The 18997-nt window shown below is 41.8% G+C and overlaps 1 protein-coding gene across 1 annotated transcript in view; it reads right to left on the bottom strand.

The window, feature by feature from the left end:
- The window catches only part of JPH1 (junctophilin 1), a 135773-nt gene that overhangs the window by 31657 nt on the left and 85119 nt on the right, over positions 1 to 18997 (bottom strand). Inside the window, exon 3 of the mRNA XM_019498707.2 lies at positions 15696 to 15814. Within this exon, the coding sequence (XP_019354252.1) occupies positions 15696 to 15814 (119 nt within the window). The remainder of the gene's footprint in view (positions 1 to 15695; positions 15815 to 18997) is intronic.

Raw genomic sequence — 18997 nt, 5'->3', positions numbered from 1 at the left:
CCAGCTCTCGCCTGCGTGCCTGGCTACACTTTTGGAAGGTCTCCCACATGAAGGCTGCAGGCCATATGTTTGACACCCTTGCTCTAGCCATTCCAGTAGGATACAATTTTAACTTTTCCTGGATGCCCGTCGTTCAAAACATCTTAGGGCAATTCAAAATCAATATGAAGGGAAAATTAGATCAAGCCATCAAAAAAGATCAAACAATTCTGAAGAAGGGGAAAGGATAGCAATCACCTAATCAGCACCAGCTAGACAAACTGATAGTTTTATATGAGACAGGCTATGGATATGATTTAGCCACATTTTTCCAGTGTAATATATAATTGTGTTAGTAAAAGCAGAAACTGTTGACAACCTGTTTTCTGTATAAAACGTTAAGCTCCTTTAAAGATTTCACAGAACCTTAATGGTTGAATTCTTGCCTCTAGTGAGGTCAGCAGCAATATTTTTGTAGACTTCAACAGCGGTAGGTTTTCACTCAATATCGTTTACATTTCTTCCCAGAAAACAAAACAGTGAAACATTTTTGTTGATTTAAATGTTTTCCTTCAGTTTCCAGTTCTAGACATTATGCAAATACATGGAAGGAAAAAACACTATTTAAAAAAGGAGTTAAATTCAACAAAATGCAAATGTTCAATAGCACAAGTGTTAATGTTATCTTTCTTCAGGCATAAAGAGAGTCTGTTGATGACTATCCTTATACCTGAAGAGAAGGGTGTTTGTGCCTGAAAACTTGCAAAGAACATTTTTTACAACTATTTAATTGGTCTAATAAAAGCTATCACATCTACCCAAAGAACTTGTCTGCCTATGTCCTTAGACCAACACAGCTACAACCAACAACCCTATAAGTTGTTTTTGTATTTTTCAATTTTAATAATCATTGGTATTGGTAAAAGGAAAATATTTTTAGAATTTTAAAATGAAATCACATTAGCTTTTTTTTTTATATAGAAGACTGTAATACAATATGTGCATGATTGTTCACTATCCATTTTTTATTTAATAGTAGTCACTTAGAGCTAAATAAAGTCTTGGCATTGAATTACAGTCTTTCTAACACCAAATCATACAGGGAAGGAATGGAAAAGAGGAATGCCATGAAAACGACAGCACTTGGAGGAATAATGTCTAAAGACTTAACTCCTCTAGAAGCCTGCAAAGGAATTATGACAGTGAGGGGGTGCTATCCCTCACCAGCACTCAGGTATAGCTGCTGCCTCAGTTACTCTCCCAAATCAGGTGTAATAACACATACAATAACTCGTTCTTAAAATAGTCTCCCCTCCTGCAATCTACTTAATAAATATATTGCAGTATTTGTATTGGCAGTCTCCTCAGATCCATGACTTCCTTGGACTCGATCAATCTGTTTATTTCATATACTATAGGCCATCTCCTATTAGGACTCCACTGCTCTTCTTTGGAAAAATCTTTTCCCTTAAAAGTCCTTCCCCTAGGTTACACCCCTTTGTTACCAAGCAACTTTTTTTCTCTCCACAGGCCTTTGCCTGGAAAGACTTAATGATTTGCACTGTTTGTTTCCCTTTCTTTAAGCCAGCGATTCTAAACGAGGGTGTTCCAAAGATCCTTTTAAGAGTGATACATTCATGATCCACAAGATAAACCTAACTTGTGGATCACCCAACAAGGACACTTCTCGAGAGAGAGACTGCACTTTTGAAAGAGCTACACGGATACCACATAAATATTTGTTGCAGTACAAAAAGAAGATCTGCACAAATTGCCCAACATTAGTTATGACATACCACCCTTCCCTGGAACCTACATGGAAAATCTTCAAACCATTGCAACCCATACTAGAAGAAGACCCAATTCTTAAAGAGAGCTTTCCAGAACCACCCAACCTAGCCTCTAAGCAAGCACCGAACCTTGCTAATCTCATCACCAGCCACACCAAATGAATCCAGACCATGTCAGGACAAGAAATGCAAAACTGGCCAACACATCTGTGCCACTTCCACAATAACCACACCCCACAACAGAACTATCACCATTCCTGGATCTGACACCTGCACTTCCAGAAATGTATATCTCATCTAGTGCAACAAATGCCCTGATGGAAAAAATGTAGAAGAAACCAAATGACAACTGCACAAAAGAATGAACTCGCGCTGAAAATCCAAAGACAAAAATATCCAATTACCTGTGGGTGCACACTTCTCTCAAGACAATCACTTCTTCTCTGACCTCTCAGTTCTAATCCTCAAAGGGAATTTACAAAACACCTTTCATAGATGAGCCTATGAATTTCACTAGTGGATACTAAAAATCATGGACTCAATATAGACATTGGATTTATGACATATTACAACCTCCCTGACATCTGATTTACCAGGTACCTGCCTGAACTTACTATTTACATTTTTTTTCCTCTCCTTCTTCCCCTCCCCTTCTTCTCTACCCTTTGTTGGTCTAATTTCCTGCTATTTACTTTTTCACAGGCTGACTCTCTTCTACTTTGGATAACTCATTACTATAGCAGTGTCTCCCTTGCTTATCCTTGATATTCCTTCACCCATTTTTCCCCCTCATTCCCCCCCTCCCCTACCCATTGTTTTCCTAATTTCCACCTATTTACATTCTCACTGACCTCCTGTTACACTTTTAGCTTTTTGAATTCTTTAGAGATCTCAGAACAGCAGTGTCTCCCTATGCCTGAAGAAGGGTATTTGTGCCCAAAAGCTTGCAAAGAATTTTGTTCCAACTACTCAGTTGGTCTAATAAAAGATATCACACCTACCCAAAGAACCTTGCCTGCCTAAGATAAACCTAGAGATTTCAAATAGGAATCCAAAGTGTGAAGCACATCCTGACCTGTTTTGGTCTTTCTGACTTCTTTAGAACAGACGAATTGCTCTATTATGTTTCCATAATCAACAAATGAGTGAAAGCTAAGAGCTGGCATTTTTCAAGGGGTATCTTGAGGCTAAAAAGGTTGAGGACCCCTGCCCTAAGATAGGAAGGGATTCCTTATAAGCTTCTCATTTACCACATCTCATCATTTAACAATTGTGCTTATGGTACTGTATTCCTTATGGCCAAATATTAAGGTAGCTAATTTTTGGAAAAGGTAAATATCAACACTCGAACAATGCCTGAATAATTCAGAAGGCCATTATCTCTCACTTACTACATGCACATTCACATCTTACAGTTTTGTTTCCCTTTTGGCTTTTCTTCTCAACTACAATACAACAGCTTTGGGCAACTCCTGATTCATGTGTAAAATGTGTGGTATTTTAATGTGGAAATACATGCATCTAATTTGGAAGGTAAGAGGTAATGGAGGGAGAAATTAAAATGACCTCATTTAATTATAAATTGCATATTACTCATCATACATGGAATATGATGTAAAGAGTCTGAGGACCTGAAATTTAAAAGTCTGATCCAAAATACTTTGCAAGTTACTTAGATCTTCAGTGAGGTGGAATTTACCTGATTAAGAGAGAAAAAATCTGCTTATCAGTTGCTGGCACTTGCATTTCAGATGGAGGACTGCAACCTCCACACTCTGTTTCTCTTTCCTAAGGAAGCTTGTTGCTATCCCCATGTGCAGCCATTTATTTCTTGCTGACAGATTGCATGCTTATCGTACTACGCATTTCTAGCCAAGAGGGTGAAATTACATTTTCCCACAATATCTTTTTTCAAGGCAATTTGACAAAATGAAAGGCCTGTTTCTTAATCTCAGTCTTCCTGACTGTAGTTATCTCATGCATCATTAACTTTTGGTAACACCTAATGGCAATCTATAGAAATGTTGTACAATGTAATAGTCCCAGGCAACAGAAGAGCACTGAGAATTTGCTACCAGAAGGTAACAATGCTGAGCCTATTCTCTTTCAGAAAGTTATCAACCCAGTATTTTGAATGACAGTTGTTTTTTGAAGTATAGACTTTAAAAAGAGGGTTATTTTTTGTTAGTGAACGTGACAAAAAGATAACGTGAGATAGTGCTCTATCAGAAATAGTGGTTATCTACTGGAAATATTTATGACATATACAGAGCACAATACTTGTGAACTTTATGACTAATTCCAGATAGGAGTGAGATACCTGAACACTACAGACTTTCTACGGAAACTTAAAAACATAGACCACCTTCCCAGCAACACACTCCTAGCCACCATGGATGTTACCAGCCTATATACCAACATCCCACACCAGGATGGCATCCAAGCCTGCCTTACATATCTACAGGAACAAGATTACAACTCAGAATACAGACCCAAAGGTATTATTGACCTTATACACTTCATCCTCACACACAACAATTTCACTTTTAATAATCAACACTTCCCTCCAGATGATGGGAACAGCTATGGGCACTAAAATGGCCAACATTTTTATGAGCCACCTGGAAGAAGACTTCCTCAAGAACTGCACCATCAAACCTGTGCTATACTTAAGATACATCGATGACATCTTCATCATTTGGACTGAAAACCTGCAATCTCTGATTGAGTTCCATCAGAAATTCAACAGTCACCATCCCTCCATCCGACTGTCTTTAGAATACTCCAGCACCAACATCTCCTTTTTAGACACAATGATCAGTATCCAGAAGGGTAAAATACAGACCACAGTATACAAGAAACCCACAGACCAACATACATATCTGCACAGAACCAGCAATCACCCTAAACACACCAAAAAAGCTGTGATATACAGCCAAGCCCTCAGATACTACCGCATTTGCACTGAAGAGAACACCCGGGATTGCCACCTCACCAATCTTAAAAAGGCTTTCACCCAGCAAGGACACTTGTCCAGAGAGGTAGATTGCACGTTTGAAAGAGCCACCTGGATACCACGTGAAGAACTGCTGCAGTACAGAAGAAAAACCCGTACAAATTGCACACCGCTGTTTATGACGTATCACCCCTCCTTTGAACCTGTATGGAAAATCCTCAAAAACTTGCAACCCATACTAGACAGGGACCCTATTCTTAAAAAGATCTTCCCAGAGCCACCCATCCTAGCCTTCAAACAAGCACCGAACCTCGCCAACCTCATCACCAGAAGCAAACTTCCTCAAGCCCGGAACACACCAAAAGGAACCAGACCGTGCCATGACAAGAAATGCAAAACCTGCCAACACATCTCCACCACCCCCACTATTACTACACCCCACAACAGAGCCATCAGCATCCCAGGATCTTACAGCTGCACATCCAGAAATGTAATATACCTCATCCAATGCACCAAATGCCCTGATGGAAAATATGTAGGAGAGACCAAACAACAACTGCGCACCAGAATGAACGCACACCAGAAATCCATCAAAGACAGAAATACCCAATTACTGGGGGGGGCACATTTCTCACAGGAGGGCCACTCTCTCTCCAATCTCTCAGTCCTGATCCTCAAGGGAAATTTACACAACACTTCCCAGAGACAAGCCTATGAGCTCCATTTCGTCAACCTCCTGGATACTAGAGATCATGGACTAAACATAGACATTGGATTTTTGATACATTATAATCTGCCTGGCAACTGACTCCCCAGCCCAGCCCCTGGCTTGTTTACTTTTCATTCCATCCAGGAAGAGCACACACCAACTGCTGAAACTTCCTTAGCCTGACGAAGGGTTTTTGAACCCGAAAGCTTGCTTAATAACTATTCTCCAACTATTTGGGTTGGTCTAATAAAAGATATCAAATTCACCCAAGGAACCTTGTATACCTAAACAAGACATTCAGAGGTTTCAGTATGAAAGGCATTTGACATAGCAGAAATCACACGTGTTGGTAAGGCTTCGTAGATGCACAATACTTCAAAATAATTTGCAAATTGGGTACTTTGCTGCAGGTTAGGAAGTGAAATGCTTGACATTTGGCCAAATTATTTGTTTGGTGCTATAAAACAAAGGATTTTAATACAGGGATCAGCAATTAAAATATATGCATCTTCTATATTTGGACACCTTTAAGCTTAGGAAACTTAAGATTCATGTTGTTTGTTCTTGCAGGTAAACACCTTGCATGCAGTACTGAGCTTGAATAACTCAGCTTTGTGTTATGATATGTAGATAAGAGGTGGCAGTTCATCCACTGAGACTACCGAGTCCTAATGGCTGAAGTAGCTCCCATACTGTCAAAAACCTTTGTGGAAACTTGGAAAAAAGGCTATGTGTAGCTGCATATCTCCTACTTCTGCCTCACCTGGCCTGTCCCATATCTCTGATGCAGACAGACCTGAGTGCTAAGCTGCCCTCCCTGCAGATTCAAACACTGTGATCTCTCTCTTTATATAAGATGGAACCATAGTGTTTTCTGCAAGGAGTTTCTCTGCATCTTTCGAGAAGAGGGGTCAGTATTTGTTCCCTGCAACAGGAACAAAAAAGTTCTAAATTGGATTTTTTTTTAATGAGGTCTATGTACTTCAAACCTCATCCACCCAAGTATTAAACTATATTTAATTACATTACTTTATATCTTTAGGTGTAAAATGAAAAGGCAGATCCAAGACTCTGAGACACCTTGCTCTGAAGGACTCCCAGGGTCAGATTTCATATTAATACACTTCAGTATTTATTCTTGGCTTCTACAGTCCACACCTTTGCTGTCTCCCAACCTGGGCAGTTTCTGATCCCTCTCCCTCTGGATGTTTCCAGCTAACTCCAGTTTAGCCAGTTTATCCTTGACATGCTCCCTGCTTCTTATTTTTTGCCTTGCTGTTCATTATATGGATTCTTACCCACTTACAGTATAATTTTATTATGCTTTATACACCTAAATGGTAGTTTTCTAGCCATGTTATTGGCATTTTTGGCACTTACGCACAGTTTGTGATTCTATTACTCCTTTAGTGTGGACACATATGAGTGTGTACACATAAAACAAGCATACACAATAGGACAGGAGTAAACAACCCCAAGCACAGGTGCCAGAGCCTGGCACACTTTTTGCTTGGTATTTTGCTTGGTATGCATACCGTGAGGTGGATGATGGGGAAGGGGCTGGGGCTGCGCTGCCACGACAAGGAGTGGGCCTCTTGTGGCTCCCCTACCATCTGCCCCAGCACACCAACATCTTACAAGTTGAGGTTATGGGTGTTTTTGGCACTGCCCAAAAATGTTGCCCACCCCTGCAATAGAACATGCAGTGCCTGGGCTGGTGCATGGCTATGTACAGACACCCATTCTGGATGTGTAAGTGCATGTAAGTCACAAATAGAGCAGCAACAAATCCATGATTAAGGGGTGTTAGATGCCAGAGAAAGGGTGTACTCTAATGTATTAGTCTGGGGGTGGGCAAAATGTGGCCCAGGGAGTGGATGCGGCCCACCAGGACATTCTAGCTGGCCCACGGGGCCCCTAAAAGATTTAGAAAATGAATATTAATCTGCCCTGGGTTGCCTGTCATGGAGCCCTTGATAGCTTACCAAATCTTAGTAAGTGGCCCTCTGCCCAAAATAATTGCCCACCCCTGTATTAGTCCCAGTAGTAGAGTGGTTAGGAAGAAACAGAGCCAGAGTTCTAGGTTTACTTTCACTTAGAGGGGGTAATGGCTTCTGATTTCTCAGCCCTGTGCCCTAATCAGCATACAGCAGGTGGGCTATTTTCCAGTGCTCCTTTTGAAGCGGGCCCTTGGGTAGCTAAGAGAGAGAGAGAGCTATGTGGAGCGAGGAAAAAGAGAACAAAGTAGAGCAGTGCCCAGCAACCTTTTCTGGCTATGGCAGGGGCGAGAAATTATTTTGGGTGAGGGCTGCTTACTGAGTTTTGGCAAGCCATCGAGGGCCACATGACAGGCAACCAGGGGCAGAGACACATTAATTCTCTAAATTTTTTAGGGGCCCCGTGAGCCGGATAGAATGGCCTGGTGGGCCATATCTGCCCCCCGGGCCCCATTTTGCCCATCCCTGGGCTATGGGCTGGGTGGCTTTAGTGAAGTGTCACTGCTGGGGGCTTCCCCTGTGCCCACATTGGGGCCAAGCAACTGGGAGTTACTCTAGTGCCACTGTTGCTTTCCTCAGTTCCCCATTACCTAGCTGCAGTGCAGGCACAGATTCTAGTCACTGGGGAGCTGCAATGGGGCCAGGTATTTGCAAAGTGCATCTGTGCAGCCACTGCTTCTCCCTGTTCCTCCCCACCCCCAACTCTAGCTGTAGCACAGACATAGCTGGAAGCTGCACCCACACTGCAACCAGGCGGGTAGACGGTGGGGAGAAGGGGAGTGGGCAGAAGTGCAACAGTGCATTCTCAGTTTGCAGATGTCTGGTCTCACTGCAGCTCTGCACCCAGTGGAAGCTCTGCTTGCACCCGAGCTGGACAACAGACAGCTGGAGGAAGCAGTGGTGGTGTGGGCACAGCTCTGAGCTGCCTGCCCTTGGCCCCTACCTTCTCCTATTCACCCCAATGCATTGCCAAAACCACCATGTCATACTGGAGCTGGGAGGGAAGGGAGAGGTAGCAGTGGCATGGGCACAGCTAAAAGCTGCCCAGCCCCGGTATAGCTCTTCACTGTAAAAGAATAACAACTTGTGTATAAGTGCTGAAAACAGCACTAGTTTGGCTAGAAAACTGACATTTAGGGTACACAGGGTAACAGAATTCTGTCCTTACAGGCTGGATATGGCAGAGAAAGAAAAAATCCTGATTTTATTAGTTAACTACCAACTGTATTTATGGTCTGGTTGTATTCATAGAATCATAGAAGTAGGGTCGGAAGGGACCTTGTAGATCTTCAAGTCCGACCCCCTGCCTGGGCAGGAAGAAAACTGCGCTCAAATGACCCCAGTCAGGTAGGCATCAAGCCGCTTCTTAAAGACCCCCAGGGTAGGAGCCAGCACCACTTGCCTTGGAAGTTAGTTCCAGATCCTAGCTGCCCTAACTGTGAAGTAGTTCCTATGGATGTCTAATCTAAACCTACTCTCCAACAACTTGTGGCCATTATTCCTTGTTATCCCAGGGGGCGCTAGGGGAAACAAGGTTACCCCCAAACCTTTCTGGTCTCTCCTAGTGAGTTTATAGACAGTCACCAGGTCCCCGCCCTCAGCCTTCTTTTGTGAAAGCTGAACAGGCTCAGGTCCTGTAGTCTCTCATTGTAGGGTCTGCCCTGCTGTCCTCGGATCATGCGGGTGGTCCTCCTCTGGACCCTCTCAATGTTATCCATATCCCTCTTGAAGTGGGGTACCCAGAACTGGACACAGTACTCCAGCTGTGGCCTGACCAGTGTCGCGTAGTGGAGGATCACCTCCTTGGCCCTACTTGAGATGCACCTGTGGATGCACGATAAGGTCTGGTTAGCCCTGCCGACCGGGACCTCGCACTGTCGGCCCATGTTCATCTTGGAGTCAATGATGATTCCAAGATCCCTTTCTGCCTCCGTGTTCTCAAGAAGGGAGTTTCCCATCTTATAAGTGTGCTGCTGGTTACTACTGCCGAAGTGCAGCACCCTGCACTTGTCCGTATTGAAATGCATCCTGTTTTTGTTAGCCCACCCCTGCAACCTATCCAGGTCTTGCTGCAGCCTTTCCCTCCCTACTAGTGTGCCCACCTCACCCCATATTTTGGTATCATCAGCAAATTTGAACAGGTTGCTTTTCACCCCATCGTCCAAATCGCTGATAAAAAAATTGAACAGTGTGGGCCCAAGGACCGAGCCCTGGGCAACTCTGCTGCCCACTTCCCCCCAGGTTGAATATGACCTGTCTACCACGGGTACTGAAGGCACTGGCTGACGTCATTGCACAGCCACTGGCGGGAATATTTGAACACTCATGGTGCACGGGCCAGGTCCCGGAGGACTGGAAAAGGGCCAATGTGGTCCCCATTTTCAAGAAGGGGAGGAAGGAGGACCCAGGCAACTACAGGCCAGTCAGTCTCACCTCCATCCTGGGCAAAGTCTTTGAAAAAATTATGAAGGCTCACATTTGCGAGAGCCTGGCAGGAAAAATTATGCTGAGGGGAAACCAGCATGGGTTCGTAGCAGGTAGATCATGCCTGACTACTCTAGTCTCTTTTTATGACCAGGTTACAAAACACCTGGATGCAGGAGGAGGGGTTGACGTCGTTTACTTAGACTTCAGGAAGGCCTTCGATATGGTATCCCATACCATACTGGTGAACAAGTTAGGAGGCTGTGACTTGGATGACTACACAGTCCGGTGGGTGGCGAATTGATTAGAGGGTCGTACCCAGAGAGTCGTAGTGGATGGGTCGGTATTGATCCTGGAAGGGTGTGGGCAGCGGGGTCCCGCAGGGCTCGGTCCTTGGACCGATACTCTTCAATGTCTTCATCAGCGACTTGGACGAGGGAGTGAAGTGTACTCTGTCCAAGTGTGCGGATGACACAAAACTGTGGGGAGAAGTGGACACACCGGAGGGCAGGGAACAACTACAATCAGACCTGGACAGGTTGAACATATGGGCAGAAAACAACAGAATGCAATTCAACAAGGAAAAATGCAAAGTGCTGCACCTAGGGAGGAAAAATGTCCAGCATATCTACTGCCTAGGAAATGACCTGCTTGGTGGTACAGAAGTGGAAAGGGATTTTGGAGTCCTAGTGGACTCGAAGATGAACATGAGTCGTCAGTGTGACGAAGCCATCAGAAAAGCTAATGGCACTTTATCGTGCATCAGCAGATACATGACGAATAGAACCAAGGAGGTGATAATTCCTCTTTATCGGGCGCTGGTCAGATCACAGTTGGAATACTGCGTGCAATTTTGGGCGCCGCACTTCAAGAGGGATGTGGATAACCTGGAGAGGGTCCAGAGAAGGGCCACTTGTATGGTTAAGGGCTTGCAGGCCAAGCCCTATGAGGAGAGACTGGGGCATCTGGACCTCTTCAGCCTCTGCAAGAGAAGGTTGAGAGGCAACCTTGTGGCTGCCTATAAGTTCATCATGGGGGCACAGAAGGGAATTGGTGAGGCTTTACTCACCAAGGCGCCCCTGGGGGTTACAAGAAATAATGGCCATAAGCTAGCAGAGAGCAGATTTAGACTAGACATTAGGAAGAACTTCTTCACAGTTAGAGTGGCCAAAGTCTGGAATGGGCTCCCAAGGGAGGTGGTGCTCTCCCCTACCCTGCAGGTCTTCAAGAGGAGGTTAGACAGGCATCTAGCTGGGGTCATCTGAACCCAGCACTCTTTCCTGCCTATGCAGGGGGTCGGACTCGATGATCTATTGAGGTCCCTTCTGACCCTAACATCTATGAATCTATGAACCACCACCCTCTGAGTACGACCCTTCAGCCAATTCGCAATCCATCTGACTGTGTAGGCATTGATGCCACAGTCACCTAGTTTTTTAATGAGGATGGGGTGGGGTATTAGTTGACCATCAATATAATGTGGCCATGAAAAAAAACAAATGCGATCCTAGGATATATCAGCACTTCCAGCATTCGTAGGGAAGTATTAATGCATTTGTATACAGCACTAGTAAAACATCATCTGCAATACTGCGCACAGTTCTAGTCACTCATATTACGATGTATTCAAACTGGAACAGGTACAGAGGAGGGTTGTTAGGTTGATTGAGGGAATGGAGATTCAAAGAGCGTGGCTTATTTAGACTAGCAAAACTAAGGCTGAAAGGATAAATGATTGCTTAAGTCTTCCCAGAACCACCCATCCTAGACTTCGAAGAAGCACTGAACCTTGCTAACCTCATCACCAGAAGCAAACTTCCTATGGCCCAAACACAACGAATGGTTCCAGACCATGCCATGACAAGAAATACAAAACCTGCCAATATATCTCCCACAATTATAACACCCCACAACAGAACCATCAGCATTCCTGGATTATACAGCTGCACCTCCAGAAATGTTATATATCTATCTCATCCAATGCACCAAATGCCCTGACAGAAAATACATAGACCAAACAACAACTGCATACCAGAATGAACGCACACCGGAAATCTATTAAAGACAAGAATCCCCAATTACCTGTGGGGGCACATTTCTCACAAGAAAAGCACTCTCTCTCCAATCTTTCAGAGTTAATCCTCAAAGGGAATTTACAAAACATGTTTCACAGACAAGCCTATGAACTTTACTTCACCAACTTCCTAGATACAAAAAATCATGGACTAAATATAGATATTAGATTTATGACACATTATAACCTGCCTGACATCTGACTCCCCAGGTACCTCTCCACTATTTACCAGCTACATTCATTTCCCTCCCCACCTCTTCCCCAGCCTCTCTCTCACCCACTGAATCCTCAATTTATTTTTTCACTGACTGCCTGTCTTGCCTGCACTGCATACCAGCCTCTGGCTTCTTTACTATTCATTCCATCCAGGAAGAGCACACATCAACTGCAGATGCTTCCTCAGCCTGATGAAGGGTATTTAAACCTGAAAGCTTGCTAAGATTTTTTTCCAACTATTTGAGTTGGTCTAATACAAGATATCAGATTTACCCAAGGAACCTTGTCTGCTCTCTATAGATACATGGAATTGTTAAACATGGGGGTGGAAAAAGACCTATTTAAGCTGCAGAATAGTACTGTCATGAGAACAAACTGGCCAAGAAATTAATCAGTTCAGAAATTGGAAGAAAGTTTTTCACCATGAGAGGCTGAAAGTTCTGGAACAACCTTCCAACAAGGGAAGTGGGGACAAAAAACCTTACTGATTTTAACATTGTTTAATTAGTTTATGAAGTGTATTAATGATGTGGTTACTTGTGCTAGTAAGGGACCAGATATAATGACCTATGAGGTCTGTTCAGCCTTAAGTCTGATATTTTTCCCGTTCATTTATGAGATGTAATCGAAAGCTGTATGCAACAAGGTAAGCAATTTGATTGTATTAAAATCAATCAGAAATGGGAAGCAAGCATTTATGTTAACAGAAATCCAGTTCTTTCAAGAAATACAGTTCCATGACTTTAGAATAAAATCAAAATATGAGTGGGTTCAAAATTTAGTTCAGTATTTTCTATTCTCCATACTCGTACTCACATTTGGTCACTTTACATTGTCTTGCTATGTATAACTGTAGTCCAAATGGAACAATTATAAAAGGAACAAATCCTTAAAGCAATATTGAATTTATCTTTCAGTAAGGTTGAAGTCTGTAAATTAATAAAAATGATAAAACAGCTTAAATAATGTTTTACTCTATAAGAAGAAAAATCCCGCCCCCCATTAAATTGTTCATGTAGGAGTGTGTAGTGTGCTTGTCAGCAAAACATCTTCATATACTGTTTTATTTTAACATTTGAAATCTATAGAAACACTTGTAAGACTGAAATGAGCTGGATGTGACTGCACTACAAGCTTAGGAAAATATGCAAACAAACAGGGTCAAAATAGCTGTGCCATATCCTGCATTTATATTTAATTGGCTATATTTAAGTTATGTTAATTAACTGGAAAGGTATTATCAAACAAAGAAACTGCCCATTATCGTTGTGGTGTTGCTGTAATGTAACATAATTATAAGTTTTCTTTGCACTAGTTAACATTGGTAAAAAAATAAATACATTTTTTTTAACGTTCCAAGTTCTATTACAAGGTATTGTTAGGATTACCTCACTCACCCCAGCCTTATTTTTAAATTAAAATTCATAAATTATTCACAGTTAAGGCATCCCAGCTGTCCTCTCTGCACATATATACCAGGAAACATTTTGGGTTTATCGTGGCTCCATCATCACCAAGCCACATCAGAAACTGGCACAGTGGTGGTACTAGAAAGCCAAACACATCTGGGGACAGGATGTTGAACATCTGCTTATGAAGTGCTGGGTGGCTTCTGATAAGTAAACAGGCTGTGCCCAGAAAGGGGAAGAGGGTGAGGGTGCTGAAGACTCTGGAAAGATACTGGAAGATCAGCATGTTTAAGACCTGGGGTGTCAAATTAGTTTGCCCAACCAGGGCCAGATTTGGATTGCAGGGCTTCTTGTAGGCTGGATATGAACTCACGTCTAGGGATGGGGCAAGCAGCAGTGGGACAAGTGATATCAGGGATCCATGAGGTTTAACACACTTGTTGCTTGCTTGCTGTCACCAAAACAGGGCCCAATGCTCTGAGTTCTTGGCCCCTCAAGATTACTTAGAAGAAACCCTTTGCAAGACACCTTAAAATAATGTAAAAATTGCAGGGTTGCTTTTTAACTCCCCACCCAAACACATGGCTTGATGTTTATAGGCCACAACTGGATAACACACTCCATCCTGCCTCATGAGGTAATTGGGGTGGGGCAATTTCTGTGCTACCAAAAAGAACAGGAGTTGATATTTTGTGTAACCCAAACCACTGTAGGGGAAGGCCCCTTTGAGACGCTGCATATTTGAGTGAGGGCAAATGTGATCCAGACCTTAAGAAGTGCTTCAGGCAAAACTGGTGTTGGCTTCTCAAGATGCGAATAAAATTTTCAGGTTTTGAACCATAATGAATATGGCACAGAAATAACTCTGAATATTAAATGTCTTGCTCTGACTTCTACATTCAGGGAAGTGTTCATACATGGATGTAGCCATGTGAAGGCTTGACACTAATGCTGCAATAGTGACATGTTTTCCAGAAAGCACTGTTATTTGTTACCAAATGATTATACACAGGCAACAAAACCTCCTTGAACAACAGATACTCTTCGTTGCCTACACACAGCTATTGTTTCTGGATAAATGTTGACATTCAAAATGGCATGAACTTTTTAATCTAACAATTAAAAATGAGAATAGAAATCAAACTACTTAAAAAACCCCAGCAAATCTAAAGGCTGCTCAAGCTTTAAAAATAAAGGACCAATGCAGCAAGCATTTTTATCAGCAGGATGTGGCTGAAGGGGAAAAACAAAGTTTGAGAAAAAAACATACTAAAGTAGCAATATAAACACAAGAGGACACAAGCTTCCCTGTACATTTAAATGGTGTTTCCATGAGCAGTAAGTGTTGAGATGCTGTATGTCTGATTTGGGTTAGAATGTTACAATGAAGAATAGTCAGGTCACGATCCTTTAGGCTAAGTACAGACAGTCAAAAAGCCCGAGGCTGAATTGATTCAATCTTCACAGGTGAGTCTAAGCTACAAAGATTGAATTAAACTAATAAGAAAGTAAACACACATTCACTTTTGATTCTGGAAATGAAGCCACATGCCTGCAGTGGCTCGGAGCAGAAGCCCAGGAGTTCTGGGGCTGAGGAAGGGGAAACTGGGGAGTGCTAGAGCACAACTTCCTGCTTGGCTGGAGCAGACAGCTTGGGCCAAAGCCAGCCTGACCACCCTGCAAAGGGGGAGGGGGGTGTTGCAAGAGAGATGCAAAGCATCCTTCAATGCTGGGGGGACTATGTGTTAGCTTGAATCTGGAGGGGATGTGGGACAGAAGTTCAATAAACCGATTTAACCTAAATCAGTTAAGTCTGATATTACATTTATCCAGGTTTATCTTAAACCAGTGAAAGCAGTTTATGTGCATTGAACTTCTGTCGTGTTACAGATTTGGACCAGTTTCTGATCACTTATACTAGTTTGTGTGTAATTTCTATCCCTAGCCTTAAAGTGCATTCACAGCTCATCTCTAATGTTCTTTTGTTTTTGCCATTTGTTTATGAGCTTCTGTGTGACATTGGCTTCTGGAATGTGGTCATCCTTACTGGGAATGACAAGTATCTGCAAGAACCTTATTTTTTGCAAGGAAAAAGGAAAACCTTTTCACAATGGAACAACAACAAAAAAGCCAAACTTTACCTGGTTGGTAGAAATTTGGTGAGAGTTCTCTGGCCACTGCTCTTGCAATATCACATTCCTGGCGAGCAGCCTGAGCAGCCTGATCTGCAGCGTCTGCTTTAGCTCTTGCATGTGCAGTTCTGTACAAAGCAGAAAGGAGTTTATATGGACAGGGGTCTTTTCATTATTTGTAATAATAGGTGTGAGAGCAAGGTACTGCAATAACTGTACTGACTATGAGTAACTGCAAAACAAGTAAGTGTTTTGCAATCAAGGCATTATTATTCTAATCCTGCCTTCCTGTCACTTTTCCTTTAAAGTTATACAATTGGCAACCTAGGCGAGTACAAAGTCTATAAAGGAAGAAGATATTTATCTATATGAAACCTTAAACTTTAATCATATGTAACCATGGATGTATCAAACCTTAATCAAAGTTATTGTGACTCCTGATATTTATGCAAAATAATATTGGAATAATAACTTAACTGCAAACAGTGTAGTTTGGAAATGAATGTGGTGGGGTTGCAACTAAAATTTATGTAAGGGGTAGTCAAATGTACCCCGGTCGCAACATCATATGAAGACAATTTGATGAACTGCTGGTTTTCTTGTTAGTAAACTCAAAGAAGCACTTTATCAAGGAATACAGAAATACAAGCAAATATAATAGAATGGTTGTACACTTTTTAAAAATAAAATACCTGCTCTTAAGTCTGGATAGGTGTTGCAAAGTTCAGGGATGGCTGACATATTTTTCATATGACATGTTTTTAAAAAGTGCAGTTGGTTTTGACAATGACAATATGGTCTGTGATACAGATATAAAAGTACAGTCCTAAAAAGAGATTTTGAGAAAAATCATTGTAGTTTAGTCAGAGGAACTGGTTAAAGCTGCCCCCAAAATCTCAGAAACCACAAAAGCCAAAACTGTAAGCCAAAAGTATTAAAACTAGAAAAGACTCCACCTTTCCCTCCATAGTCATTCAGGTCACACTGATACAGAATGGAATCTGATTTCAGTTTAATGTTGCCTCAAAGTGTTTTACAAAACGATGAACTGCGTTTAGCTAGTACTGTCAGCATGTGGGCACAGAAAGGAGACATTTTGAACTCTAGTTAGAATGTGGGCTTCTATTTGGATAGTACTTCGTGCATTTAAAGACATAACTGTATATTAGGGCAGCAAGGCTCCTCCTTTGCTAGGCATGGGGTGGCAGGTGGTGTTACAAGCTTTGATGTCTCCTGCAGCCCTTAAAGTTCTTTGCAGCCCAGGGCTGTATTGCCTTTTATATGGGCTACAAAAAAGGAGTGAAGAAGACTCTTAGGACTAAATTGAAAAAGGGAACTTAGTGGAATCCACAGCCCCAAAGTGCTCCTTACATAGTGTATGGAAAGACTTAGAGAGCCCAAAGAACAGGATCAACAAAACCCAGCAGGCTGAAGGGGTGGCTGCTAATGTAGTCACTAGGAAACAGCAAGGAAATAGACATGAGTTAAATTCCACAAGCACATCTGCAGGACTAGACACTTCACTAATCCTAGGAGCAAGATATTTGTTGAGTTGTTGAGCATAGTCAAGACTAAAACACATTTGTGAATATGCCTACAAAGCAGACTTCTAAATGTCTAAAGAACTTTAATAGCAGAAAATACCCCCATGGACTTTAGGTATCCTCAGGATTTGGCTGTAGTGGAGCAGAGATTTTGGGAATATGTCTACACATGCATTAATTCACTTTAGTTAATGTGCATTAAATCCATTGTGAGGTACTAGGAAAATTCACATTAGCCTGTCCTAATGCACATTAATTAAAGAGCACAGTTTTAAAGTGACGTTTAATATGCATTAGCCTATTTTAATGCATATTAACAATACTTAGATTCTTTACATGGAAAATAGCAACACATTTATAATTTTATTATTGGATAGGTTGTCTTAAATATGAAGTTGGCTTAGATTTAGGTAAATATGATCATTTGTACACAGATAAACTATGGGCTGATCTTCATTTTGTGATGGATGAATCACAGTGCCGACTGGGCAGTGTCAGTGAAAGAAGAAGGACTAGGTGTCATGCAGCCAGACAAGATTGTGCAGATATTTTCTTAATATTTTGGTGTACTAAGATACTATATTTCATGCCAATATTTGATGCATCTTTCCTAAAAATGCAGACTCATATTAATACGGGATTTGAGCACTGCTATAAATGAGAAATGATATAATAGTACTACCTGACAGGAGAGCTATAGCAAAGATAACTAAACAGAATGGGAAGCAAATATGTGACTTAAAAGCTGGGGAGCAGGGAACCAGGGTTGGGGAGGATCTTTCTGACCCTTCTCTCTTGCACCTTTGGATTTAAATTGCCCCCTGTACAGCTCAGATGGACTATACATGCTTCAGTCTAAAACCAGGGGGCTGCCTACTCACAGGCCTTTCCCAGGCAGGGGAAAGGACAGTCTGTCAATTGATGGGCTCCCTGAAAAGTTGTACTGCTGTCTAACTAGGGGGCTGAAACATGTACATTCCAGCTCCTTGGCTATTTTCTAGCCTATTTTTTTCTGAAATTCTTACTATTAGAAGTAAATGTCTGTTCATGGCTAGTGTTACCAACCTGGAGGAAAACTTTAGATCTGAGTTACCACTCTTAAAGAATTTTCTATAATGGAAAGATTGTTAGAATTTTAACTACACTCAAGCAGCATAACCTCACTCAAATATAATCCATTTCTCTTCATTGATTATCTTGGCTAAGGTTACTAAATATTTCCTGCTTTTTGTTCTGGAGTTATTTTGTCATTATGTCATCTTAGTCTCTTGTCTAATATGAATAATTCTGTTAATCATGCATTGAAGCCTATCATATACTGAATAAAGTATCTCACATACTGAAAGGGCCACCATCATCTTAACAATCACTTTCCCGCAGAAAATTTTTCAGTTATTCTTCTTAAAACTAACTCATAAGTTTATTACAATTATAAGAGAATAAAATTTTTTTTCTCTTTCCTCTTCCCCCAGTTTGTTTAATATGTACATTTGAAATGGTTTCAACTTTGTGTTTCTGTTGCATGTTCTTCTACACAAAGCTTCAAGATTAATTGCAGCAGCAAAACTGAACTTGAAGAGGGGGGGCAGGACTATGCAACAAGCAAAAGGCAAGAGACCAAAAAAGAAAGGCTTCTGCATATTTCTCATTGCTTTATTCAGGCCTCCCCAAAATACCTTTCTAAACAACAGCAGACAAACTATTGTAATGTTTTACAGTCTTTTTTTTAAAAATCAGCACCCACTCCTCCTTAAAGGTTGTTTCAGA

The sequence above is a fragment of the Alligator mississippiensis genome, chromosome 3 (genome assembly GCF_030867095.1).
Source record: "Alligator mississippiensis isolate rAllMis1 chromosome 3, rAllMis1, whole genome shotgun sequence".
Classification (NCBI taxonomy): domain Eukaryota; kingdom Metazoa; phylum Chordata; order Crocodylia; family Alligatoridae; genus Alligator; species Alligator mississippiensis.
The sequence above is the reverse complement of the archived record's forward strand: the minus strand, read 5'-3'. Positions and strand labels throughout refer to the sequence as shown.